At 35.7% G+C, this 16,885-nt stretch overlaps 2 protein-coding genes across 2 annotated transcripts; both read right to left on the reverse strand.

Moving 5' to 3' along the window:
- Positions 1–1,188: 1,188 nt before the first annotated feature.
- On the reverse strand, positions 1,189–13,051 carry LOC131348878 (asialoglycoprotein receptor 1-like). The gene is made up of 9 exons (XM_058384071.1): positions 12,982–13,051; positions 9,362–9,495; positions 9,170–9,231; positions 8,915–9,001; positions 5,455–5,612; positions 2,883–3,269; positions 2,234–2,367; positions 2,054–2,160; positions 1,189–1,851 (listed from the first exon to the last, which is right to left on the reverse strand). The coding sequence occupies exons 1-9, from the start codon at positions 13,049–13,051 to the stop codon at positions 1,713–1,715; spliced, it is 1,278 nt and encodes a 425-aa protein (XP_058240054.1). The 3' UTR covers positions 1,189–1,712.
- Positions 11,897–16,654, reverse strand: LOC131349238 (CD209 antigen-like protein C). The gene is made up of 5 exons (XM_058384763.1): positions 16,390–16,654; positions 15,170–15,472; positions 14,408–14,550; positions 14,201–14,307; positions 11,897–14,073 (listed from the first exon to the last, which is right to left on the reverse strand). Exons 1-5 carry the CDS (start codon positions 16,517–16,519, stop codon positions 13,935–13,937), a joined length of 822 nt encoding a protein of 273 aa, XP_058240746.1. The 5' UTR covers positions 16,520–16,654; the 3' UTR covers positions 11,897–13,934.
- Between the last annotated feature and the right edge of the window lie 231 nt (positions 16,655–16,885).

Consider the following 16,885-nt stretch of genomic DNA (forward strand, 5'->3'; position numbering starts at 1 on the left):
TGGTTCAACAACATCAAAGTTTTGTTTGTAGTATACTTGACGTCAAGGATCTGTAGATAAGGTTCTGCTACCAGTGATAGCATGAAGAGGATTTGTCCTATGAATGGCTTGAGTGATTTCAGTGATTATAGACTGGTCAACTACACAATTGTGATAGCGTAAAATATCTGCAATTACTTTTTTCAGTGGATGGTTAAGACAGAAATAAAATTTCATTCAGACTTTGAAAAATCTGTTGCATTCCTTCATTAAAACAATCAACTTTAATTTGATTATTTGGGTGTTGAGTCTTTGTGTAGAAATTGTGACCTTAAATGAAGTCTGCACTCTTATAGATTCCCACCACCCTCTTGATGCACTCTCTTCCCCCCTCAGTGTAGCTTACATATTCAACAACTTGTGACATCTCTGATCTGTCTGTACCACTTATCTGATCTATCCTTGGGTCACAGGGAGCCTGTGCCTATCTCAGGCATCATTGGGCATCAAGGCAGGATACACCCTGGACAGAGTGCCAACCCATTACAGGGCACACACAACAAGCAATTAAGAGACACCAACCAGCCTAGAAGCATGCTGTTGGAGGAAACTGGAGCACCCAGAGGAAACCCAACAAGCATGGGGAGAACATGCACACTCCACACACACAGTAAGCGGGAGCGAGACTCAAACCCAGGGGGCCTGGAGGTGTGAGGCGAACGTACTAACCACTAAGCCAGCATGCCACCCTCATCTCTTATCTATTCTTTTTAAAATAACTCAATAAATAGCACAACAAAGTGCCATTGTTTAGACAACAGTTACACACTTTTAACAATGTAGTGCTCTGAAATTGGGAAGTCTGTGGAATAGAGAAGTCATTATTCTGCGATGGACGGTGGGTATTAGTCAGAGACTAAACTAGTACAATGTTTATATTTAATAACAAGGCTTTTTAACTATTTTTTGCAATTTATGCAAAGTTTGCTTAGTCCCCAGATCCTAGATGCAATGTGTAAGCCTATGTATAGCCCATTGTGCCAAAGAGGGTGCCATAGAAGTCACTTACTGTAGCAATCAAAAATCACTGAACATTATAAAATAACAAAAAGCCAAAACAATTTTCTCTTTTTCTAGAAAAAGTGAATATTTAAGAGTTGTAAGAGATGTAAAATAACTGGCTGGATGCAAGTACTAAGCATGGTTTTTATTAAGGATACACCAAGATACAAAACACCAGGACTGAAACTAAAGATGAAAACAATGGGCTCATGTATACAATAATTGATGAGTGGAGTGGAAACTAGACAATGATGAATTAAAACAGGAAATAAATCAGATTGCAAATAAAACAGGCGCATTTCTTTTATAGAAACTGCTGTAGTAAAATGGAGTCAACATGAATTAAGCATTAATTCTGCTATTATAGATAGCTAATCACCTTCAGAGGGGTAAGAGTAACTCTGCTTTGCACCAGGCTGCATATCACCACGTCATGAGTATTTTCAGAAATAAAAGAAAAATGACCCCGCCGTGCTCTATACAAATTTATTAAAATATTTGTTTTTAACATGGATCATTTTACTGTTAATTAAAAAATCACGGAAAAAAAAAAAGATTACTTAAAATACAAGCAGACACTGAAACAGAATCATCATCAAAATATTGTCTTTTATATTTTATGTATTTGGCTCAATTTATGTATATGCACTTTTCATTTAAAATGATATACATCACTGAGAAACACCTTTCTCACAGATCCATGGTAATTGAGCAGAACATTTCTTGTCGTTCCAGAAAGTCCCAGGTGAAGCATAAATCGCAGCACAGTCCTCACCATCTGCATTATTCGGTTCCCCTTGATTCCAGTACCTGAAACTAAGAGATTTCCAATAAGAGATTTTTCAATTTCCTTCAGTTCCACACATTTAACTGAATCCTCTCAGTCTCTGTTTACTGAATTTCATATTGGAACAATATATTAAAAAACAAGTGTAATAAACTTTGTAGGAGAACATTATTAAGATGATTTCATTTGCACTGCACATTAAAAAACAGGGAATTATTTTCTTACGTAGTGTTCAATGATTTACCGTCCACCCATTTCCAGTCTCCCTCTTTATCTCTGTCACTCAGACCAATCCAAGTCTCAAGATTGACCAGCTGTTTACCGATGAACTCCTTTAAATAACAGCAAAATAAAAAAAGCTTTATTCTCTCTCTCTCTCTCTGTCTCTCTCTCTCTCTCTCTCACCTGTTCCTCTTTGTTGTTTATGATCAGCAGGTTTGCTCCTTTGTCCATGCAGTCATTTCTGCTCTCTTCCCAGCTCTTTCTCTCATTAGACATGCCATAAAAACTGGAATTAAAAGTGACCCACCTCATTTTACCTACAGAGATCAATAGAGAAAGTTTACAGATAAAAACAAATGGCTTCTTGTGTGAATATTATTATTATTATTATTATTATTATTATTGTTGTTGTTGTTGTTGTACAGCTAAGATTTCTGTTTACCACATAGGCTATACAATATGAGAAATACCTCTAATCAGTCATTATTACAAAACAGCTATTAGTTAGTCCTCCAAGAGAAATGTGAGACCTCTTATAGACTCAGCAATTACCTATTTGTTAGTAATGAACTAGGAGTTAGTTATAGTAACTTGCGTAGTTACCTACATGTTGAGGGACCATACTGTAAATGAATCAAAACAAAATCACGTGGCAAAGCAAATAAACAAAGAACAAGGTGGAACATAAACAGAACACATGCAGAAATGATCTTGTGCTATGTTGCTACCATGCATAGTGTGCTGCATGCTCTTCACAGAAGCACAAATCAGCAAAATGACATCTTTATTACTAAAAATTGTCGAAATGGAAGGATTTAAAGTATTTACTCACTTATAGTGTTCAACATGTTTTGAAGTTTATTATACATGTTCTGTAGCTGCTCAATTTCATTGTCCAAGTTCTTAATTGTGGCCTTTTGCTCATCTCTGTTTATTGTCAGGTTGTTGTTTCTGGCCTTCAAATGGTCTCTCTCTAAACCCATTTGCATGGTCTTTGTCCATAACCGATTTCTCTCTGTAGTCAGATACTTGTAACTGGTCTGTAACTGATCTTGCTCTGTTATAAGAGTGCTATATGTGGTCTGTAACTTGTCAAATTCTGTATTCAGGATGCCGAATTTGATCCACAGCACTGTGGCAGCAGTCAGCAGGAGAACACACAGAAACAGCACACATGCCACAGCCAGATTGTAACATCTGTCCCCTGGAGTGGTCCGCCCTATTATGGACACAGAGACAGATTTGCTGTTTGTTTCATTTCATCCAAGCATTCATTACATTCATGTAACCAATAAAAGACTGTGTGATGTCATGTGGTCCAACACAAAGTGAAGTTACTCTTATCAACCAGAATATGATTATTTTCTTAGAGTATTTAGCATTTTCAGCATATCCCATCGTGTTTTATTGCTTTTATAGCAGTGAAATTTGCCAACCATTCTAATTCATACTTTTATAGTGACATTTATTTTTCTTCAGACTTTTATTCTTCTTGTTCAACCATAATCAAACATTCATTCCCTAACCAGCCTATTGATGAGACAAATACATTTAACTTTTATTCTTCTGTTCTAAAGACTTTCATGTTTCCTCATAGTAAACCTCTCCATATCAACAGTGTGTTTAAGTCTCAAGTTACTATAATACAAGTTACTATAAAAATGAAAACATATTAGAAGTAGCATTAATTTCGCCAATACGGTGCTATTATTGATATTTGAAATATTTGATTCTGACAATATATTGAAGTTCCACACAAACATTTAACAAAACAATTTTAACAAAGGTTTACAAGCCACCAATTAATTCTCTGTCAAAAAAATCTATTTAAAAGTAAATGGAAATTAAGTAGCAGTTTTTGCTTTTGTAAATAATATTTTTTACTAAAACTTAAGTTCAGTTGTTAACTTTTCACAGATGAAACACATCATTGTTACGAAATTAAATGCCATAAACAACTTAAATGGTTCTAACCAGGAGCTGCACTTTTGGGTTCTGTTGTATAAATGACTCTCACTTTAAGAAGATTCTTCATGAAGCATTGACGCATTACAAAGCCATTACTAAGCCATTGCCAAGCCATTGTTTTTCATTGTCATGGTTTGCTTCATTGTTTTTGACTATTGTTCTGTTTTCTGGTTTTCATTCTTTGGACCTTTGGAATTGTGTCTCCTGGTGGACCTGTGAAGATGTGAAGGTGACCTGTGAAGGTCTCCTGGTGGCCTTGATCTTCTTGGAGATTGAAAAAAGAGTAGCATGAAAAATAGGATACAGTTTATGCCTAAGACCTCCACCTCTGTTGATAGAGAGATTTTTGACCCGGACATAGATGGCCTCCTTCACTCTCTTAAACCATCTGTATTCTCTGTCTAAGATGTGAACCTTATCATCCTCAAATGTGTGTTCTTTGTCCTTCAGATGCAGGTACACAACTGATTCTAGTACTGAGGTTGATTCTTCTGTGTTAGTACATCCTTCTATGTAGTTTTTGTTTTGTCTCTCCAATGTAGAGCTCTGAACAATCTTCACTGCACTGGACCATGTAAATTATATTGATCTTCTTGTGTTTTGGTGTTTTGGGGTGGACAAATCTCTGTCTTAATGTGTTGGTGGGATTAAAGTAAACTTGAATGTGGTGTGTCCCAAAAATCCTTTTATGTTTTTTTGATATTACGGCCATGTAAGATGATTTTTGAAGGTTTTTTTCCGTTGATTCTGGGTATCAGTTCAGTCTGTTGTCCCTCGGCTAGATCTATCTAAGGAGAAGTCCAGTTCACATGATTTAACTTCTAGATGTCTTTTGGAATTGTTTGCCATGCTGTCTGTCTTTCTGGTTTACTGATCTCTGCCTGTTCCCTGTTACTGTTGCTCTCTTGCTTTTTGGATTGTTTGCACTGGCTTTTTTTATTAAACTCTACAAATGGATTCTACACAGTCTGTTCCCGACTGTTACTTACAGTTGGGTTTTAGCCACAAATTTACTGGAAATAATTTAGACCACTTTTCAAAATTTCAGTCATCGTAATCATGTTATCAGATTTACTAAGGCATTGAATCCTCACTGTTTTATTTATCAGTCAACAATACTCATAAAACAGCATAAAAGCAATGGTTGTAAAGATTTATTTTTTGTTTAATTTTCTTATTATGTCATGTATGAAATTTTAAAATGTATAAAATGTTACATAACTCCAAAATTTGTTTCATATCCCAAAAAGAAGACTGGTTCCCTTTTGAGTCTTGCTCTTCTAAATTTTCTTCTTCATCATTATCTGAGCTATTTTTTATAAGAATATAAATCTACAGCCAAGATTTCTGTAAGACTGCTTGGTGGCCTTGTGTGTATTAGCAAAAAAAACATTACACAAATATAATTGTAATCAAACTGTATTTAAAATTTGTACCTGTGTGTTGAGTCTTCATGGTGTTATCCACCACCGTTGTTTTGGGGTTGTGACGACTAACAGTGTCTGTGTCCTCGTGGATTTGCACAACTCTCGATGCGCTCTCTCTCTCCTGGGCGTAGTTCACATATGCAGAAACCGCGTGAGACTTCGCTGATCTTTAAAACACTGAATCACTGCGTCACTGGTCTTTTGTGAAACATTTTAACCATTGTAGTTTCTTTACATGAGGAAGGAGTTTAATAGGGAAGTCATTATTTTGCTGCATGTTAGTCAAACAATGCCAGTGTCTGCCTCTGTATTTGTTTAGTGGTCAAAATACACTTTATGGCCAGAAATCTCAACGCCACAGCACACAAATATACATTCTATATAACTGTGAGATTCAAACTACGGACTACAGGAGTGTCGTGGTCATGGTGTGCATCTACTTTTGGCCATATTTGTGTATGTTTTATCCGCGTGGCTTCAAATGTAAAGCTTGAAATGGGCAAGGTCTACTTTTTGTTAAACTTTTATGTTACATTCTTCATGTCTTTATGTTACTATATTTTTGTAAGTAATGAGTAATAAGAAGAAATCATTAGGTGCATCTATGGTAAAATAAGTCACCCTAAAGTAGATTCTTTTTTCCCATTTGACAATAGTAAGATGAAAATGCATCTTACATTGCCTTCCTTCCTCTCTTTTTATGCATGGCTGACATTTTCTTTCAATCTTTAACCTATTTTTCTCAAGAAGCACTTTCAGATCACAGCTTTGAGACACATAACCATTTAAAATTCTTGGGAAATACAAGGGTTCAAAAGATGTGTTTAAATTTAACAAATTTAATTTTAAATTTAATTTTGTCCTCCAGCTCATGAGTGCATTTCTGTCCCCTGATGATGTGTGGGATCTCCGGAAATGTGCTCACTCCTGCAATATATTGTATTCATCAATAAAATGTACAGTTTGCACTGAACGAAGAACATTCAATGGATTGAATGTTCGATGACAAAATTTCAAACAAAAACAAACAAAATTCATTCACAGAATTTCAAACAAAATTTCTATTTTCTTGAACAGGCGTCTGACTGTGTTGTTGAGCTTTCGGGCTGCTTCCGAGTGTGTGTGTGTGTTTGTGTGTGTGCACCAACCCTGATAATATATCAGGTGCCCCTGATGCCCTTCCTGATACATATATATATATATATATATAAATAAAAGTTAAAGATAAATATTTTTTTGTGTTGAGTCTTTGTGTAGAAATTGTGACCTCAAACAGCATATGCATTCTCATAGATTTGCACCACCCTCTTGATGCTCTCTCTTCTCTCCTCAGTGTAGCTCACATATTCAGCAATCTGTCACATCTCTGATCTGTTCTCTTATCTGTTCTTTTTTAAAGAACTCACTTAAATAGTATTAAAGTGTAACTAATCTTCTGTGCACAACAATGTGCCATTGTGTAGGCATCAGTATACACAATAAACAATGTCGTCCTCTGAAGTGGGGAAGTCTGTGGAATAGAGAATAGAGATAGACTGTTGGTATTAGTTAGAGACTAAACAAGTACACCGTTTATATTTAATAACAAGGCCTTTTCTAAATGTGTGGCAAAGAGATCTAGGGCATAACTTCAGTGAGGAACAATGGGGGACTATAGGGCAGAATATTTTCACTTCTTTTTCTTGTAACAAAATAGCTGAACAGAACTATAAATTTATGCAAAGGAAGTACCTTACCCCACTCCAATTGAGTAAAATGTATCCTAACGTATCGTCCAGATGTCATCGGTGTAAAACCTATACAGGATCAGTTATGCACATATTTTGGGAATGTAGAAAATTTAAATATTTTTGGAAGGCTATACAGGATTTCACAGCCAGGGTTTTGCAAATTCCACTGGACAATGCACCAAAACTATATCTCTTTGGTACGGAATTTGACAGGACACTTGACTCTATATCTGTAAGGAGGCTTGACATAATATCATATTTAGCAAAAAAAAATGCATCTTGCTCAACTGGAATCAAGCAAGGCCTCCAACATTTGAACTGTTTCAACATCTGAATGAGACTGAGATTACGATTAGAACAGTATACCTACAACTTAAGAAAGAGGGATGATGCTTTAGAAGAATATGGATGCCTCTCAGAGACCTCTGATCTTTTGGACATTTTAGAAGTACTTAACAAAATGTATGACCAATTACAGCAATTATTTATTTATTTATTTATATTATTTTTTTATTTTTTTTATTCGCATCTCTTTTATTTATTTACTTTTAAATACTGTTGCTCTTATTATTTTATTATTATACTGTTTTTGATCTATGTCACTGAATGTTCCTATTGCTATTGTTGCTTTATGACTCTTATGTAAATTAAAATCAATTAACAAATAATTGAAAAAAAAAAACAAGGCCTTTTAATCATTATTTACAATTTATGCGAAGTTTGCTTAGTTCCCAGATCCTAGTATCACTGTTGCATCGTCCTATGTATAGCACATTGTTGCTACAGAAGCCACTTAGCAATCAAAAATTTTAGGAAAGCTGAACTTCAACCACTGAACAATATAAGATAACAAAAAGCCCAAACAATTTTCTCTTATTCTAGAAAAATACACCAAGATACAAAACACCAGAAACCAAAGATGAAAACAATGGGCTCATGGAAACAACAATTGATGAATAAAATGAGGAAATAAACCAGACCTCAAACGAAACAGGCATATTTCTTTTATAGAAACTGCTGGGGCAAAGTGGATTCAACATGAATTAAGAAATAATTCTGCTGTTATTGAAAACTAATCACCTTCAGCGGGGTAAGAGTAATTCTGCTTTGCACCCGGCTGCATATCAACACCACGTCATGAGTATTTACCCATAAAAGCAATATTTTATTCTTTACAACAGAACAATAATCCTGCCGTGCTCTATACAAATTTATTAAAATATTTGTTTTTAACATGGATAATTTTACTGATAATGAAAAAATCAAGCGAAAAAGATCTCTGAATAGAAAATTACCTGCAAACCAGGATTGAACCCCTTTATAGTCATTTCACATCACTCCAGAAGCAATAAAGCAATAAGATATAATACAGCATTTGATTGAGCTCAAGTTTATGCTAAATTAACAGAGACACTGAGATGGACTTTAAATACAATTATTTTTATTATACTGCTTCCATCTAGAAATCTAGAAATTTACTGCATCAGAATCACAAGAAATATACAATACATCTCTGAGATAATGAAAAAAAAACATAAACAGACTTTGTGCAATTTGTATCAGTGAATGATTACAGAGAAAACAAGAGCAGACACTGAAACACAATTATCATTGAAATATTATCTTTTACTTTGTCTAGATTTAGCTCAATTTATGTATAAGCACTTTTCATTTAAACTGGGACACATCATTACAAAACAGGTTTCTCACAGATCCACGGTAATTGAACCGAACATTGCCTGTCATTCCAGACAGTCTTAGATGAAGCATAAATCACAGTACAGTCCTCTTCATCTGCATTATTCAGTTCCCCTTCAGCCCAATACCTGAAACCAAGAGAATCAGAATCAGACTCAGATTCAATTTTTCTTGAATTCCACACATTTTACTGAATCATCTCAGCCTCTGTTCCCTGAAATTCACATAAAAAGTATAATAGGATATAAAAGCAGGGAAATATTTTCTTACTTAGTGGTCAGAGTTCTATTGTTCACCCATTTCCATTCTCCCTCTTTATCTTTGCACTCAGACCAATCCAAGCCTCGAAATTGCCCAGCTGTTTAACGATGTACTCTTTTAAATGACAGCAAAATAAAAATGCTTTAGTCTTACTCTCTTTTTGTCTGTCTCTCTCTGTCTCTGTCTCTCCCTGTCTCTCCCTGTCTCTCTCTCTCTCTCTCTCTCACCTGTTCCTCTTTGCTGTTTATGATCAGTAGGTCTGCTCCTTTGTCCCTGCAGTCCTTTCTGCTCTCCTCCCAGCTCTTGTTCTCATTAGACATGCCATAAAAACTGGAGCTGGAACTGAAACACGTCCATTTATCTATAGAGATCAGTGGAGAAAATTTACAGATAAAAACAAATCCTTTCTCCTTCCAGCTCTTCTATATATATAATTTTTATTTTTTCTTATTTTTTTTTCTTTATTTTATTATTTTTTTTCTTTATTTTATTTTTCATTATATATATATATATATATATATATATATATATATAGTGTTGGAGGTTTCATGGCTAAATTTGACCAGCCTGGTGGCCAATCTTCATTGATTACACATTCCACCAGTAAGAGCAGAGTGTGAAGGTTTAATTAGCAGAGTAATAGCACAGTTTTGCTTAAAATATTGCAATGCACACAACATTATGGGAGACATATCAGAGTTCAAAAGAGGACAAATTGTTGGTGCACGTCTCGCTGGCGCATCTGTGACTAAGACAGCAAGTCTTTGTGATGTATCAAGAGCCACGGTATCCAGGGTAATGTCAGCATACCACCAAGAAGGACGGACCACATCCAACAGGAGTAACTGTGGACGCAAGAGGAAGCTGTCTGAAAGGGATGTCCGGGTGCTAACCCGGATTGTATCCAAAAAACATAAAACCACAGCTGCCCAACTCACTGCAGAATTAAATGTGCACCTCAACTCTCCTGTTTCCACCAAAACTGTCCGTCGGGAGCTCCACAGGGTCAATGTACATGGCCGGGCTGCTATAGCCAAACCTTTGGTCACTCGTGCCAATGCCAAACTTTGGTTTCAATGGTGCCAGCAGTGAAAATCTTGGGCTGTGGACAATGTGAAACATGTATTGTTCTCTGATGAGTCCACCTTCACTGTCTTTCCCACATCCGGGAGAGTTACGGTGTGGAGAAGCCCCAAAGAAGCGTACCACCGAGACTGTTGCATGCCCAGAGTGAAGCATGGGGGTGGATCAGTGATGGTTTGGGCTGCAATATCATGGCGTTCCCTAGGCCCAATACTTGTGCTGGATGGGCGCGTCACTGCCAAGGACAACCGAACCATTCTGGAGGACCATGTGCACCCAATGGTTCAAACATTGTATCCTGAAGGCGGTGCCGTGCATCAGGATGATAATGCACCAATACACACAGCAAGACTGGTGACAGAGTGGTTTGATGAACATGAAAGTGAAGGTGAACATCTCCCATGGCCTGCACAGTCACCAGATCTAAATATTATTGAGCCACTTTGGGGTGTTTTGGAGGAGCGAGTCAGGAAACGTTTTCCTCCACCAGCATCACGTAGTGACCTGGCCACTATTCTGCAAGAAGAATGGCTCAAAATCCCTCTGGCCACTGTGCAGGACTTGTATCTGTCATTCCCAAGACGAATTGATGCTGTATTGGCCGCAAAAGGAGGCCCTACACCATACTAATGAATTATTGTGGTCTAAAACCAGGCATTCAGTTTCATTGTCTAACCCCTATATCTATATATATATGTATATCTATATATATACATAGACATATATTTGCATATGCATATCTGACACTTGACTTTCAAGTTATTTTCATTTGTGACTTCTACCATTTAATTTTCCCTACTTTACCCTATATATTCTTAACTCTATCCCCTATTTTTCATGTCCACACTTTACAAAAAGCATTTCACTACATGTCGTACTGTGTATGGTTTCGTATGTGACCAATAAAATTTGAATTTGAATTTGAGATAGACAAGAATGTATTACTTAGAAATAAAATATTTTTCTATTTGATTTTCTATTTGATCTCCTTCATTAATCAATTCAACTTTAATTTTTTTCTGTTTTTAACCTGTGTGTTGAGTGTTCATGTCAAAATCCTCCGTCTTTGTTTTAGGATTGTGACCTCGAACAGTGTCTGCACTCTCATAGATTTCCACCACCCTCTCGACACGCTCTCCTCTCTCCTCAGTGTAGCTTATATATTCAAGAACCTGTGACATACCTGATCTATTTTTTTTTCTCAGTAAAATAGTATTAGAGTGCACTACAATCTGGCACACCGATTGTGTAGGCATCAGTTACACACTTTTAACAATGTAGTGCTCTGAAATGGGGAAGTCTGTGGAATAGGGAAATCATTATTGTGAGATGGACGGTGGGTATTAGTTAGAGACTAAACTAATACACCGTTTATATTTAATAAGGCTTGTAAATTGTTATTTGCACTTCATGCAAAGTTTGATTACTTCCCAGATCCTAGTTGCACTGTTGTATTGTGCCAAAGTGGACTGCCACAGAAGTTATTTAATAATAAAATTTTTAGCAAAGTTAAACTTCAACCACTGAATGATTATATTAATGAATGAAAAGCCAAACAATTTTATCTTGTTCTAAAAAAAAAAAAAAATAGGAGTTGTGTAATGTAAATAATTGGTTGGACCAAAGTGCATGTTTTTTTTTTTTTTTATTAAGGATACACCAAGATACAAAACACCAGGACTGAAACCAAAGATGAAAACAATGGGCTCAAATATGCAATCATTTCTGAGCAGAGAGGAAACTACACAGTGATGAATAAGATGAGGAAATAAATCAGACCACAAACAAAACAGGAACATTTCTTTTATAGAAACTGCTGGGGTGAAGTGGATGTCAGCATGAATTAAAAATGAAGAGATTACATATATTAAAATGTGTGTGAGAGAAATCAATAGAATTTTCATAACTATATTTGTGGATATAGAGTCAGCCTGTGTCACCTTAACCGCTAATTCAGTTCATTAAGTAAATGGAGGCATCATATTACATATAATTAGGGATGCACGATATGAAAAATTTAAACCGATACCGATAAGCGATAATTAAGTCCTTCTCATGGCCGATTCCGATACAGATACCGATAACCAAGTTAAACAAGTGCATATTTTTATATTAGGATTTTCATATAATCTGCAGTTTGTGCACCCAGGAGAATAGAAAATCTAAGATGCACTGATGAAACTTTTATTTTAGTATTTTAGTAGCTCTGGCCTAACTGTAATCAAACATCAGTCCTGACTCGTCAGATATTTTTATTTTTTGTGTGCACTACAATAAGAACAGACAGGGTTTAACAGAACTATGAGAGAACTATGGTTTATCTGCAATTAACAACTCATTAAAAACAAATGTATTTATTTAAGTATTTCACGCATAACAAAGAATTGCATCTGTTAAACCTTTTTAGTGCATGAGGATGAGGAAGGTATATAGACCTAAAGTCACATGTTTTTCAAATATATCATAAATAACATGCATTTGTCAACCTCGGGAAAAAATGAAAAACAAAAGTGCATCCTCTACAAAAATAAAGTGCATCCTCAACAAAAGAGCACAAGGCATAGTTGAGATTTCTCTTAAATTATATAGTTTAACATAAAATAAATAGGAGGGATAAGCGCTAGTAGCTGCTTCTGCCGTGGCTGCTTCATATTCTTTTAATACAGCTTCGCCGCAATGACGAACCTTCAAGTGAGATATACAGTAAGATTTGTTGTGTTAAAACTTGACACCTTTTTACCTCCTCTCGGAATCTTTGCTTAACATGTGTTGCAAATAGCAATGGCATTGTCCTCCGCTGCCACAGAGAAAAACTTCCAGGCCGGCGAAGACATGTTCACAGATCTCGACGAGTCACTGCAGTTTAAAGCTGCAGTCACCTGCACTCGGAAAGCGGATGAATCTCAGATAAATCAGATTTATTGATTGATTTACCAGCAAGCATTCTTTATCGGATCTAGTTATCGGAGTTAATTTATTTATCGGAGCAATAAAAATGACGTCATTTTTGCCCATATCGGCCGATAATTTATCTGTCCAATAAATATTGTGCATCCCTACATATAATATAACATAACATAACTCATTTACTTATATAATGTTTTAGGTCATGTGCTGAAGTTACACAATAGATAGTGAGAAGGTAGTACAAAAAAAGAATACATACCTCAGTATGCAGAACGTTATGTAAACGCAACATATCACATAAAAACAATTATGTTTTAAGAAGTCAGTACGCTCAAATATCTGTAGAAGGTCAATCTAAAATTAATAAAGACGCCACAGAAGTCTTGAAGATGGAACTGTCAACAGATAAAGTCATGAATTAACTTAAAGCTTTGTGTGAAGTGGATGAAGCTTTCTACTATGAAAATGTCACTGCAATATACAACACACTCAGTTCTTTTTCACACACAGTGGAACATGTGAAATTGTTCTTATTAATGTTCATGAACATACTGACAGCACACATCATTATTTAATTATTTGTCTGTCTGTCTGTCTGTCTGATTATAAAAACAGTTCCATAATAAGCAGTGGTCTCCGTTTGAGTCAAGAGGGAAAGGTGTCGCCTGATAAGAGACTACTGCGAATTGTATTTAATGAACAATATATACTTACGCAGGTTAGCAAATTAGAGAGTGGTACAGGATGCTAAGTAAATGTAGCTCCATAAGTCTGTGAGCACCATTTTAATAGACTCAATTACTCTTACTACTAAAACACACTTTTCTCACAGATCCAGTAGTATTTAGTAGAACATGGTGAATCATTCCAGCCTTTCTTTTCTAGACCACCCAAGATCTCAGCACAATCCTCATCTAAAAAATTATTCGGCTCCCCCACAGCCCAGAACCTGAAATGCAGAGTATCAGAATTGAAAAATGGTAATACAGATTTGGGTGATTTTAAATTTCATGCTTTAAAAACAGTTAAACCAGACCGGGTCAAACTACAGTACATAATTCATCTCAGTTTCTTACGCAGTGGTCAGTGGTGTACCGTCCACCCATTTCCACACCCCTTCATTCTCTCTGTCATTCAGACCAGTCCAAGCCCGACTGCTGCCAAGCTGTAAAGAGATGAACTCCTGCAAAGGACAGCACAATATACTATATAAATACATCTCTCTCTCTCTCTCTCTCTCTCTCTCTCTCTCTCTCTCTCTCTCTTTCTTTCTTTTGCCTCACCTCTTCCTCTCTGCTGTTTATGATCACCAGGTTTGCTCCTCTGTTTATGCAGTCCTGACTGCTCTCATTCCAGGTCTTCATCGAAGTAGAGAGGTAGTAAAAACTAGAGTTGAAGTATCTCCATCCAAGTTTGGCTTGTGCATCTGAGAACACAGAGGGAGATCTAACAGCAAGTAACACTCAGTGTATAAACAGAAGATTTGTAGATTAATAAAATGTTGTTTTTATTGGAAAATAATCAAAAATGAAGATGAAGTGGTATGAAGAGACGTAACTGAAGTTAATTCCTTTCCAAAAACATCACATGAAGGGTTTGCCAGGGTGTGCCCAAAACTGTGAATTTTAATTATTAAATTATATTACTTAGTTTACTTATTTATTTGTTGGCTTTTTTGTGTGTTTATATATATATATATATATTTTTGTTTTGTTAGAAATTGACCAGCACGTGTCCTGTCATTCTTTTCTCACTGACATGAAAGCATGAGCCTTTATTTAAAGTGGTTATGCACTGGATTTATCCAATCACGGTGGTTGATGACACTATTATGCAAATTAGAAGAAGGTTAATCCAGGGTTTAGAAATGTACAGAATTTCTAACAGAATTTTTAACCCAGAATATGAGCAGTGTTTGAAATCTGAAACTAAATAACCCAGGATTCTCTTTACCAGGAGTTTACAATCACCCAGGGAAATATTCCATGTGTCAAAAGCCCCTATTTAAAAATACTGAGTGAGGATTTTAAGTATTTTCTTTTTACCTGTTTCTGCTAACTTCTTCTGTAACTGGTCTCTCTCTCTAGTCAGGTTCCTGTAACTGGTCTGTAACTGGTCTCTCTCTCTAGTCAGGTTGCTGTAACTGGTCTGTAACTGGTCTCTCTCTCTAGTCAGGTTGTTGTAACTGGTCTGTAACTGGTCTCTTGCTCTAGTCACGTTCTTGAGGCTGGTCTGTAGCTGCTTGTTTTCTGATTTCAGGTTGTTGAATTTGACACTCAGTACTATGGTGACAATCAGGAGCGCAAAAGTTGTCAGGCTGTTAATCGTCCCCTGTTCAGCATTGAGTCCTAGAATGTAATAGACACAGAGACACATGATCTGTAGTTGCAGTTAAACAATACATTAATTATGCGGGATTAGAATTTAGACCTAGACATCCCGTAAATAATAGTTAAAAGCACTGACTTCTGCTTCCTCTAACCCACTTCTTCCTATCTTGTCTTAACCGTCTTTTTAGTCTTCATATTGTAAGGGCTGCTTTTTACATTTTTATTATTTTGTATTTGCCCTCATTACCTGACTGTACATTGTGAAGCATCTAATCACATAAAAAAAAAAAAACTAAAAAAAAAAACTCTTAAAAAAATTCTTTGTACCGCTTTTTTTTTTATATGTAATTATTGCATGTACAACTATTTATCATATTTATAATATATTTATAAATGTATTGTATATGTTTTATTTGGTTGATTTACTGAAGTACTATTTCAATAAAATATTTACTTTTAGGTGAATGTTTTTTATAAGTAATAGATAGAGGAATAAAACGTGGGGAAAATGTCAGGGTGCTATAAGGTATTCAACAGTTGGCCATATAGTGTACAGAGAACAGCTATAAATCAAATAGAGCAAAAAATTAACATAAAAAAGTCCTGTTGACTTTCCCCATGTTGAGAAGCATAAGTTAGAGCTTTACTTCTGACTGTTAAAAAGCACTGACGCTGAAAAATGTCTTGACAAAATGTTAAATAAAATGTAAAACTGAAGTGTGTAAATGATGTTATAGAAATAATGCATGTGAATGAATACTATAGTATGAACCTGTCGTTTGTATTTTAGTCAGTCAGCAATTTCAGACCAATCAAATTAGAGAATTTAACAGCTCTGAGGGATCATGATATTATTATTATTATTATTATTATTATTATTTACTTTCATTTTAGATATTTGAATACTAAAGATACCTCATTAAAAGTATGAATACCTCTTCTTGGTGTTTGTCGTATCCTCTGTGTGTTAGTGATTCGAGAAGCAGCCACACATTCCGCCACGGTCTGTATGCGCTGTCCTCCCTGCTCAGGGTAGTTCACATACACAGAAGTGCTCTCAGACATCTCTAGAAAATATTGCAAATGCTTTCTGTCTATTGCACCACAGACTGTGAAGATTATGATGATGCAGTTTGCCTTTTGATGCTGTTTATTAGGGAAGTCCTAATTGTATTAGTGTTAATGGGGAAGTTATTATAAGAACTAGCCCAAATGAATAACATTCCTGTGGTTAAACTGCAACGCATTGCAGTGATCCAAGTGTTGAGTCACTTCTAGCTCTGCTCTTATCATTAAATCTACTATTATATTTAAGCAAACAGAGTGGTAAAATCAATTTGTTTTTACTTTCTTTAGTCATTTTATACTATATTCATATATTGCTGGAAAAAGTGGTAGAAAAATTACAAAACACTAGTAATTCACTTCACT

This window comes from Hemibagrus wyckioides, linkage group LG29 (genome assembly GCF_019097595.1).
Source record: "Hemibagrus wyckioides isolate EC202008001 linkage group LG29, SWU_Hwy_1.0, whole genome shotgun sequence".
Taxonomy (NCBI): Eukaryota; Metazoa; Chordata; class Actinopteri; order Siluriformes; family Bagridae; genus Hemibagrus; species Hemibagrus wyckioides.

Bases quoted from the DNA above. Each gene is read 5' to 3' on its own strand.
- LOC131349238 (XM_058384763.1), bottom strand. From the start codon at position 16,519: ATGTCTGAGAGCACTTCTGTGTATGTGAACTACCCTGAGCAGGGAGGA. The intron at 15,473-16,389 runs GTATTCATACTT...ATTACATTCTAG, and splicing joins ACGACAAACACCAAGAAGAG to GACTCAATGCTGAACAGGGG. The intron at 14,308-14,407 runs GTGAGGCAAAAG...TGTCCTTTGCAG, and splicing joins TAAACAGCAGAGAGGAAGAG to GAGTTCATCTCTTTACAGCT.
- LOC131348878 (XM_058384071.1), bottom strand. From the start codon at position 13,051: ATGTCTTCGCCGGCCTGGAAGTTTTTCTCTGTGGCAGCGGAGGACAAT. The intron at 3,270-5,454 runs GTACAAATTTTA...TGTCCATAATAG, and splicing joins CATGAAGACTCAACACACAG to GGCGGACCACTCCAGGGGAC. The intron at 2,368-2,882 runs GTGAGTAAATAC...TGATCTCTGTAG, and splicing joins AAACATGTTGAACACTATAA to GTAAAATGAGGTGGGTCACT.